At 36.6% G+C, this 11,050-nt stretch overlaps 2 protein-coding genes across 6 annotated transcripts; both read right to left on the reverse strand.

Moving 5' to 3' along the window:
- Positions 1–5,937, reverse strand: LOC145165222 (transcription initiation factor TFIID subunit 8-like). Of its 5 annotated transcripts, XR_013739957.1 has the most exons (6): positions 4,336–4,467; positions 3,626–4,108; positions 3,236–3,307; positions 3,065–3,112; positions 1,543–2,793; positions 1–159 (listed from the first exon to the last, which is right to left on the reverse strand). XR_013739957.1 is itself a non-coding variant. In XM_079083916.1 (5 exons), the coding sequence occupies exon 1, from the start codon at positions 5,804–5,806 to the stop codon at positions 4,973–4,975; it is 834 nt and encodes a 277-aa protein (XP_078940042.1). In that variant the 5' UTR covers positions 5,807–5,937; the 3' UTR covers positions 2,433–2,793; positions 3,065–3,112; positions 3,236–3,307; positions 3,626–4,108; positions 4,876–4,972. The 5 variants fall into 5 exon arrangements, 3 of the variants coding, with proteins under 3 accessions (XP_078940042.1, XP_078940044.1, XP_078940043.1); XR_013739956.1 differs by lacking the exon at positions 4,336–4,467 and having other exon boundaries at positions 3,626–4,213; XM_079083916.1 differs by lacking the exons at positions 1–159; positions 4,336–4,467 and adding an exon at positions 4,876–5,937 and having other exon boundaries at positions 2,433–2,793.
- A 2,937-nt stretch (positions 5,938–8,874) lies between these two features.
- AT-HSFB2B (winged-helix DNA-binding transcription factor family protein) lies at positions 8,875–10,479 on the reverse strand. The gene is made up of 3 exons (XM_079083919.1): positions 10,342–10,479; positions 9,943–10,210; positions 8,875–9,864 (listed from the first exon to the last, which is right to left on the reverse strand). Exons 2-3 carry the CDS (start codon positions 10,189–10,191, stop codon positions 9,304–9,306), a joined length of 810 nt encoding a protein of 269 aa, XP_078940045.1. The 5' UTR covers positions 10,192–10,210; positions 10,342–10,479; the 3' UTR covers positions 8,875–9,303.
- Between the last annotated feature and the right edge of the window lie 571 nt (positions 10,480–11,050).

Below are 11,050 nucleotides of genomic sequence, written 5' to 3' on the forward strand. Positions count from 1 at the left end.
TCATGCCAAATTTGAACTTTTTAAAATATTTCAAAACCAATAATTATTACAAAACTTGTTTTCAAAATGGTTTAGTGTCAGAGTATCCTAGAATCAAATCATAAAATCATAAGGAGGTGCACGATCACGCCTTCGCCTTCCCGCGATCATCAGAAGTACCTGAAACAATAATCAATAAATGTAAGCTCGAAGGCTTAGTGAGTTACCCCCAAAATACGTACCAACGCCATAAAACATAACAATAACATATAAGCAAACAACATGCATAATGAGCCTTCAGCCTGACTGGACCGCCTCACAGGCCTTCAGCCTATCTGGACCGCTCTCCGAGCCTTCGACACGTCTGGACCGCCTTGCAGGGCCTACAGCCTATCCGGACCGCTCGTCGGGCCTTCGGCCTGACTAGTATGCCCTCCCGGGCCTTTAGTCTATTCGGACCGCCCTGGGTATGTTGGCCTTCAGCACAAAGCTGGACCGCCTCAACCCAACCCCCAATCAAACAAACATGTGCACATAAATATCATACGCTAGCATATATAACAGTCAAACCGATCTAACAGATCACCAATCATAGCAACATCCTATAACCAGGATACAGACCTAACCGGCCACCAACATAACATCATCCTATATACCAGGATACCGACCTAACCAGGTCACTAAGCATATCACCATCCTAACTACCAGGATGTAAATCAATAAGCATATCATGCAATAACCCGGATACAAATCCAAAAAAGGGCCGGCATTGGTGCCTTAGACCCCGTTGATATAGTAAGGAGAACTCACCTCACAAGTAGCTCGAAGTGATAAAGTCAAACTTTACCAAATGCAGCTCCAAGTCCAACACTTACATCCACCGATGATCCACTTCCATAAATTCCCAAATTACCAAAATACCCCCAGAAGTCAAACTGATCAACTCTTGGTCAACGTCAAAGTCAACAGTCCATGTTAACCCAACTCGTCGAGTGCAGCTAGCAACTCGTCGAGTTCCTTAAGAACTCAGAAAGTCATAAAACCCTCACTGACTCGCCGAGTTTCCAACCAACTCGTCGAGTCCATGCGTGTCCAGATGTCGGGGAAAGCCCTACTGGCTCATCGAGTCCTCTTACTGACTCGCCGAGTTCATGCAGAAACAAACACGGACAACCTTCATCTGACTCGCCGAGTCAGCTAAGCGACTCGTCGAGTTCATGCAGTCCATTTCTTATACAGATGTTTTTAAGCCACCCCAAAGTTCAATATTGCAGATCCAACCCCCTAGGGCATGGTTTCCACATAAAGTTGCAAACTTTACGTACATGCATGGTCCTAAATGCCAAAACTAGACTAAGGGAGAGGTTAACTCAAAGGGAAAGGCCCAAGCTTGCCAAATCTCATAACTTAATGGCTATAGGGACCAATGGGAGTCCAAATCTGAAGTTACAACTTCAGATCTTACCCCAATACCCGAAATGACTCCCAAATATCCTAAAGATGGCACTAAACTTAGGCATGAAGAGATCTAATTAAAGATAAGCCAAGGTAACGACTTGATACCTTCAAAATGATGCCAAGATGAAGTAGAGTCAGATCCACAAGCTCCTCTTTGCTCCAAGCTTCTTATACTTCACACCTTCTTCACAAAATGCACCAAAATCACTCTTTAAGCCTCACAATCACTCAATAACAAGGTTAATAGCGATTAGAGTTTCTTCTGGCCGTCAAGGGGGTGATAAGGGACTGGAGGTAAGGACTTAAGGTCCTTTAAATAGGGCGCAAACCCTAAAAATTAGGGTTTCCATGCACAACCCCTACTCGTCGAGTCGGGGTCCACTGACTCGTCGAGTAGGAGTTAAAACCCACGCGTGATGACTATGTTCTACATGACAAGTTGGGGCAGCGTGTCTCTTAAATAAAAGAGAAACAGGGATCAGCTGGAAGTTGGAGCCCAAAAACAGAGTTTTAAAATAGATACAAATAAACGAAAACAAAACTAAATAAGCAAAAACCACAACACCTATAATGAGGGTAGAATCTTTGCTGCTTGTGAATTATCAATAATAATAATAATAATAAAACAACCATGTTTATGAGGGAAAAAACCAGTGTTGCAGAAATCGGCCTAATCGGCCGATTAATCGCTAATCGGACCTCCATCGATGAGATTTATTGCTAATCGGTCACTATAATCGGGTTTGGTCAATACAGGTCAAAGTCGGAATTAATTGGACCTAATCGGGTTTGGTCAATGCATGTCAAAGTCGGACCTAATCGCCGATTAATCGCTTTTTTTGTAGGATTAAAATTAGATTTATAAATTTTTTAATAATTTTCTTAACAATTAATGGTCACCGATTAATCTCCCGATTAATCTCTAATCGCTAGTCCACCGATTAACGACCGATTAGCGATTTCTGCAACCATGGAAAAAACATACACCCTTCAGCTGTGTCATCATTCCGTCAGGGGCGGAGTTTTATTAGGGCGAGGGGGGGCTGTGGCCCCCCTTGATTTTTTGGTTAGAAGTAGCCCCTATACATTAATTTTATACATATTAAGTCAAAAAATATAAAATTTTGGCTGTGGCCTCCCTGTTCACCGATTTTTATACATATTATATTTCCGGTCCCCCCAAATAAAATGTTGAAGCTCCGCCCTTGCATTCCGCCAAAGCTCCTAAGGGCAAATATGTCAAAAACTCCAATAAACAAACAACATCCGCCAACGAATCATCCAACCAAGCCCATTTTGATCTTATTTCGTGTAACAATTCGCCAATGCTCATAAGGTCAAAAGAATGTGCAAAACCTGAGAATGTATAGAGCGCCCATCAAATCTTCCATCAATGAAAGCAAACACCAAAAGTAAAAGGTGTAAGCATGCTTTAAAAGTCTACAGATTCACAAGAAAAGAACATTAAAAACTATAGTATGTTATAATCAAGTAATAGATTAATGAGTAGTCACGCACTCCATTTTTCAATATCTATGAGCAAAAACAGGACCATAAAGTAGATTATATGGAGTAAATTTTCTGGAAAATTAAATCAACATTGAGTTATTAAAAAAATTATACTTACCTCTTCATTATCAAGTCATTTTAGATGCTTCAAACTATCAAGGTGCATCTGGATAGAAAAAAAATATAATAAAACAAAAAAAACAAAGGATTAAGTTGCCAATTAGTCTCAACTCTCACGTCCAAAGTAAATAAGGTAAATCACAGCGGAAAATGCAAATATAAGACTGACCATATCAAGTAGTGATTATGACCTAGATGGTTTCAATAATTTATCTCGTTGTATCAATCAGTTCCCCTAATGCTGCAACAGTAAACAAAATATTTAAACTTTATCATACTCAACTTTTATTTGGAGACAAAAACCTAATGTTTTTTATGTTTTGCAAGTTTAAATTGAAATTTTAGTTTTATAACCCAATCCAAGAATCGGAAAAAAAATTGAACATGGATCAATTCAACAGATTCATATGAAATTGAACTTTTTAAATCTCAAGAAATACAAATACCCGACTTGAAAACGTCGGCTAAAGCATCAAAACCCCCCAAACACATATAACATTAAAAGACTAACAAACAGTACGAGAGAGAGAGAGAGAGAGAGAGAGAGAGAGAGAGTTACTTGGGGTGGGTGTTCTTTGTCGGCATCCAATTGTTTGATCGATTTATGGTCCATCGTTAATCACGTGAGCATTGAAAGGATTCAAGTAAGAAGAAATTCAAATGGAATCGATAAATGTTCAGAGGATGGAAAAACGGAAGCAATTGAAGAAACTCATTAAAACATTGAAAAATTAAACACAATCCGATCAATTTACCTCAGGGGAACTATTGAGGGACAGAGAAACGATACCTAGATCTCGATGGAAGCATAGATATCTGCTCTAATATTCTCATTGAGCTCTATTTATATGTAAAAAGGAGTTCAAGATGATGGGATTCAACCGCTCCATGGTGGGAAGTTGTAGGAATGGATGCGAACGTGGGGAGAAGAAGGAGGCGACGCAGGTGGATAAGAAACTGCCGGTAGTCGGTTGTGGGAGCCAATTGATGAACTGCACATAACCGCAATCGTGGGTAGAAGAAGGAGGAGCCAATTGATGAACTGCACACAACCGCAAATTTTGAGTTTATGCGGCTCAGATTAAAAATTTCTTGAGTTTTAAGGGCTACGATTATGGACGACGATTTTCCACTCACGTCGTCCATAGTATTAATAATAAGAGGAATTATTATGAAAATGTGTTTAATTATAATTATAAATGGATACCAGAAGAATGAAAAATTACTATGGATATAAATAATTTTTTTTTTTTTAAATATAAAATTTACCTTATCTAAGTTGTAGTATGCCAATAACCAAAAAAAGTAGGAATAACAAGCTAACGGTAAAACTGCAACAAGCAATACGCTAAAGTCTAGCTTTTTAATGCACTTTGCAAATTAGCAGACACAAATTTCTGAATGAAGATAAGGTTGAAGTATTTAACACTTGTCCTTTTAGTCAATATCTCATTGAATAAAGATAAGGTTGAAGTATCAGAAAATGCTAATTTGAAATGTAGTTTTTTTGATTTTTTTTTTTTTTTTTTTTTTTTTAATTTGATGGTATTTAAAAAAAACATAAACTATGGTCCTTTTAAGGAATAGATATTTCAATAATCAATAATAATATAAAAATTAAGCATTAAAATCTTGGAAGCTAATAATTTATAACCTTAGTGTATTAAATTTTAGAAATAACATGTATGCAAGCAGACTTGAACGCGAGACCTTCTTGAAAGATATAAATCTCAGACATCTTAACGACCAACGATCCATATCAATTATATGAAGCTTACATCCCATTTACACTATATATTAAATACTTACAAACAAAATCGGCACAGATCAAATAACCAAGCAAATTTATCCCCCCAAGTGACTATACTTTCTAAGAATCCCTCTTGAGAATTTCGGCAATTGTAATTCAACATGAATGCCTCGCAATCATCTTTGTTCTTGAAGAAGATTCTTCTAATTTCTTCTTGCGACTGCTGCTAGCATCTGAAAACCTGTCATCATCATAGATTTGGCACGAAATTCTCTTTCCACCTTTACAAACCCCACTCTTCAAATCAACCCCATACGTCATCTCAATTTCATTCTTACCACCACCAATCTTAAAACTTATCTTTTTCCTATTCTCTGGTAACTTGCTGATTTGCTTATTTGATTCGGTCGATCGCATCTTCTTCTCCCATGCGGTTTCACTTTCATTTGATGCAGTAAAGATCGGTTTTTCTCCAGCGTCACTGCTTTTAGGGAAATCCGGTAACCAACTCGGAACGTGATTCCATTTTGTATTCTGATTGGAAAAACATGGTGGATTGGATGGAAGTGTAGGACTACGGCGAGGCAAGGGTTTTGCAAATGGAATTTCGCGACTCCTATAGACAAAATTCATCGTGTCGCGGAGGATCGATGAATCGGTGAGTATATTTAATCTTCTATTAGGCTCTGCGTTTCCATGGAATCCAATATCGGAATGAAGCTCTTCCAATGCACGGACGATGTCGAAAAGGTTACACTGTGTTCGGCCGGTGGAATTAGCGGAGGTAGTAGAGTACTTCGCAAGTGATCGAAGGTACCTGATGGCAACGTCCGTTAGGGTTTTGAGTGCTGAGATTTGAACGCCTTGATACCCGACGGAGTGACACATCTGTGCGACGGCGATTCTCATGACTGCCGTGTTGAAATCCGACGATTCCAAATCACTTTCCTTCGATAATCGGGATGAATCTTTGACTTTCTTCTTCTTCATTGTGGAATCAAAAACACAAAAACCCTAGTTCGTCAAAGTCTGTATTCAATATGTTTTCAAAGACAGATCGCTCATTTCTCAGTTTCTCCGTAACCGTTGATGGGCTGTTTTAATCATATGATTGGGCTTCACATCGACCTAACCCATGGCGAAAATGGAAAAAATTAATATACTTTGGCCCCAAATAAACTTAGGGGCTGTTCGATAGTTACTGATGACTGCGTAAGATCTAACTGAGTCAGAGCCTAACCGAGTCACAAGTTCTGACTGTAATGACTTCTGACTGAAACAATATTGTTTGATTACATATTTGACTGACCGTTTTAAATGTTAAAATTACCATTTTGCCCTTCTGTTTTGTTTTGTGCTTTATAAAATCTATAAGTTTGAGTACAATAAAGGTTATACATGCACAATCTATTTCAACTTTCAATGAAAAGAAAACGTAATATTTATAATATTATTACATGCACCATCTATTTCAACTTTGATAAAATCAAATGGACATTGATTCTTTGTTTTCCCTGTGTATAAATATACTCTATTTCATATCATATTTTTTAATCTGATATGTTGGTACCTAAACTAGATGATGACAATAACTATTGATCACGTAATCGAAAAGGACCTTTACCACATTGGATTCCTATTTTACTTTAAACTCTTCCAAGTTTCGGTGGTCAAAAAACAACTATTACCCTTCACTAGATCACTCCATTTCTAATCTTCTTCAACCAGATTTGAGTTTTCTAGCATGTTTTGAGAAACAATTTGGCATCATATGTAACACAAAATCCATCCCAGCAGTGATATACCCCCATACAGTGCCTTTGTTGAAGGGCCTTTAAAGTAGTTTTGGGAGATCTCTGGTATGATATAGCTCAAGGAAGAATATGAAAACGAGGCGGAGAAAACTCAAATTTGAAATACTCCAATCTGATGCAAACATCCAATCTTCACCAAAAGCATCATCCGATTTTCACAAATTTCATAAAATTGATTTCAATGTCAATTATAGAAAATCGATTTCCGATCTTACCGATGGGTAGGCGGAGGTCTGCTGAGGCGACGGCGATGAACTTGGCCGGTAGGAGGAATTGCTTGAAGTCGTTGTGTGGAACAGTGGAAGGAAGGAGGAGCCGTTTGAGAGGAGAACCAGATGCGTGTTCTTTTATTTAGGGCAGAAAAGTCATTAAAACATCACATAATGGGTCAGCTTCTTTTTTTTATCAGACCGAGTCAGGAGGTGGGTAAGCAATTTATGACCGGGTCAGAAAAAATTACCATCTATCAAACATGCTGATTGGACCGAGTCAGCCAAAAAATACTGACCGGACCCAATCAGCACAGTATCAAACAGCCCCTTAAATTGTCCTACCAAACAACATAAAATTTATAAATATTTCTGTAAATCCACAAGTTTGCAGTAAAAAGATGTTGGGCAAATCTATTATTGAGTAATTAAATGTGAAGTTTCCAATTAATTTTATGGTAAAGTGATGAACCAATTATAACAACAAACTTTAAAATGAAATTGATAACAATTCTTAAGAACAACATGGAAACTGAGAAGCAAGCTGTTGGTAATTTGTTATCATCAATGTTATTTAAGTGTAATGGGATTACTTTGTTGACTAAAAATGATCTTGATAAATATTAAACAAGTAAGGAAGGTGCGGAGTACACACTTGTTTAAGTTTGATCAAGTATCAAAGTATTCAATCTGTATTAAAAATGCATCAGAAAATCCAAATTTTGAATATTTTACCCGTTTTTTACTTAGCATTAATCCTTATACAAAACCCAGATTTATAGCAGTTTTGACTGTTGAGAAAAACTGTTATATGACAATTTTGACAGTTTTTCAGACAATGAAGGTTTATAACCAATTTTTAGTCAGTTTTCTGGTACTCACGAAATTACACCATCTCATTCTCTTTCTTTCTCTCTGATTTTCTCTGAGTCTTATCCAATTGAGGATTTGGGAGTACCACCAAAATACTTCGATTTGAAAGTGTTTTATCACGATTCTCAGATTTCCAAATGTCACTAAACCATATTTCTAACACAAGCCTGATGAAGAATTCACTATGAATAAAATCATTTTTAACTACAAACTTTAAGGATACTTACTTTTAACAGTACAACTTGTGGCAACAAACTTTAGAAAAACACAATAGTAGCTAAACTTTCAAGACAGAAATAAAACTCTTCGAGCTAACTATACTGGCTTTCGACCACATTTGAATGCATCCACCTTTGAATCTTGACATTAACAACATCCGAACCAGGACCTATGTTTTTATGTTTTTCATCCATAATAATACAGACCCAAATGTTTCTGGCAACTTAAAACATTTGTAATGGTTTATTATGAAGACCAATTTACATCCGAGGTACCTCCAATCAGTGAAACCAAATTGATGAGTATGGATATTAATTGATTGGAGGCTAAAACTAAAGTCTAAAACCCCATTGCAAAAACTATTGGGCAGCAGCACAGTATAGAAACTATTTTCCCAAATATAGCACCAAAACGTCCACCTAAAAAAACATCTAACCGAGAGAGATTGAAAGACTGATGCCCCATTATGAATTGTTGCCTTGGGCTCCCAAACTTAATATAATATCTTTTGTTATTATAAAAAAACAAAACTAAAGATAATAATAAATTTTAAGGGAGTGTTATCGGATCAGTTTTCGTGCACATATTAATCTTTGTTGCCAACATGACACTATGTGTTATGTTCTGGAGTCACTTAAGACAAACGTCAATGATCATAGGGTTGAACAGAGACAAGATTTGAACATGTATTTAATAATGTCTTAGACTGAAATTAAGACCAATGTTAATCGAATAAAAATTACAATCTAGGAATAAAGAAGATTGGACAAAAGACTTATTCTTGATTTGGTGTATGTGCAAGAAACATAGATGCTCTTATCATTATTGTCATAAAAATAGCCCAAAATAAAATACTTTATGCATTAAAGTCACATCTTGACATGTTCAGTGTAACAAACACAAACACAACAAACAAATAACATGTATATCTTATAAAGGCCAAGAAGCATTAATATATTTAGAAACTTTTAAGAAGAACAGCCAACAAAGATGTTACACAAGTGTTGAAAACAAACAGTTGAAACAATGATTCAAACAAATACAAAATAGAGGCTTGACTCCATATCCCTCTCTATCAAATGGTGAGCGAAGAATGGACTGATACCAAATTTATACATGGAGACTAATTTTATTGCGTTTGACACAGTCATCCATGATTATGAACTCTGAAGGTGGATCTAGCAAAGACCGTCTTCCATTATTGGTCTTTTACTTGTTTGTGTAGGTTACATGTAGCCTTGTTGATATTAGAATTTTTTTTTTTTTTTTTTTTTTTTTCCTTTTTGATTTGTGGTTTGATGCTTGTACATCAACCTAAAAAGTCAGTACAATAAGGTACAACTTGTATTTTACATTAAATTGTTGCTAATTGCTATTCTAGCATTTCATCTCTAATGGCGTTTTCCTCGGACCTCCTCACACGTTTTACGCCTATTGGGACACCAAACAACCGTGGACACGGAGACATCTCTTCTTCCACATATGCACCGCCACCACCGCCTCCAACCGCTTTCTCTTCTGATCCACCGTTCTCCTTCTCCGGTTGACTCGGTAGGAAATTAGACATCAATGTACAGACATTCCTATACAAACTTCGTATATGATCGAGTTCACATCTCAACTTGGAATTCTGTTCCTTCAATCGTTCATTTTCTTCTAGGAGCTGTTCCGGGTTAGTGGTACAAGTCTGGATATGGATCATCGTCGGTGATGAATTCGATGATCCGGCAAGTTCTTCACTTGAATTTGCCGGAGAGTATGTCGATATCGGCATAGCTGCCAAGGGGATTGATGTTGTTACCGCTGAGGCAGGCGTAGACGTCGGAGTGATTGAGATTTTCCGACGGTGTATCTCTCGGAGGAGTAATTTCTCACCTCTACGGAAATAATCATTCGCGAACTCCCATCGATCCGATACGATTTTCCTAAATCCCTACATTCAAACGCAAAAATCAGTAAGCGGAGCTCATAACCGGTGAATCTAATTCGATTTTTTGTCGATAAATGTTACATATGTGTTTAGCTGTCGAATGAAGCTTGAGAAATTGTTGTGTTTGAAGTATTTGGGAAGCAGGTCTCTAGCAAATTCAGCTGGTCGCCAAACGACGAACGCGTTTCCATGTTCGTTCCATGAAATCATTTCGTTTGATGATGAATCGTCAACAAGTTGGTATGTCTTAGTCAAAAAAGGCGTCGGAATAGTTCTCAGCGACTCTCCTTCTGTCAATTCACAAGTTTTTTCTACCGGTGACGTCGACATTGAACCCAATTACAGATTACTGCATGTATAAGAAGAAAATCTCAAACGAATCAAGTCGTATTTCAGGCACAAAAACTGGAACTCCATGACATTATCTGAAATTCTTTTACAAAAAGAAAAAACTAGGAACGAAAGAGTTGTGTGCTCTACCTGGATTGTAAAGGATTGCTAGCAAAATCACCGGTGTATTTGCCGGAAAACGGTAGAAACACAGCGGAATAGGAAGGAAGATTGGCGCGATTTCTAGAAGGTTGAAGTAAACGAGTTAAAAGAAGGTTGCAGCTTGTCGTGGGTTTGAGAAGGATATGTAAATATAACATGTCAAGTAATAAATGCTGAAACGATAGTTGCGGTCCACCAAAGAAAAAGCGTATTACAAAAATCTAGAAAAGTGACAATATTTAATAGCATTTTGAATAAAGAAAAAATAAAATTGCCTATAATTTTTTTTTCAGAAAATTCAAAATTTAAGTAAAAATCAATTATTTGATCCAAATAACTATTATTTTTGCAATATGCCTGTGAATACTAAAATAACAAAATTCATGCAAATATATAAAACAAACGTCGTGTTTTGTTTTTTGTTTTTTCTTTTTTTTACGTTAGGTATTTTTTTCAGGGGTCCATGCGACAATAAATCGAACTACAATATAAAAAACTTAATTTTTAGATTTTAACTTTATTTAAATTTTTTTGACAAAACTACAAAAATATACTTGTAGTATATATTTTTTATTTTTATGTTTTGATCAAACCCCAATTTTTTTTATTGGTGGTCATTTTGATATTTTTTATGTGGTCATTTTGATTCCTCCGAAAAATAAAATTACTATAATATCCTTGTGTATTTATTTTCAAT

The sequence above is a fragment of the Lactuca virosa genome, chromosome 3, assembly GCF_052849685.1.
Source record: "Lactuca virosa cultivar CGN04683 chromosome 3, Lactuca_virosa_CGN04683_v6, whole genome shotgun sequence".
In the NCBI taxonomy this organism is placed as follows: domain Eukaryota; kingdom Viridiplantae; phylum Streptophyta; class Magnoliopsida; order Asterales; family Asteraceae; genus Lactuca; species Lactuca virosa.

Excerpts from the sequence above, each read along its gene's own strand:
- AT-HSFB2B (XM_079083919.1), bottom strand. The coding sequence starts at position 10,191 with ATGTCGACGTCACCGGTAGAAAAAACTTGTGAATTGACAGAAGGAGAG. Across the intron at positions 9,865-9,942 it reads TTCGACAGCTAAACACATAT|GGATTTAGGAAAATCGTATC; the intron begins GTAACATTTATC and ends GTTTGAATGTAG.
- LOC145165222 (XM_079083916.1), bottom strand. The coding sequence starts at position 5,806 with ATGAAGAAGAAGAAAGTCAAAGATTCATCCCGATTATCGAAGGAAAGT.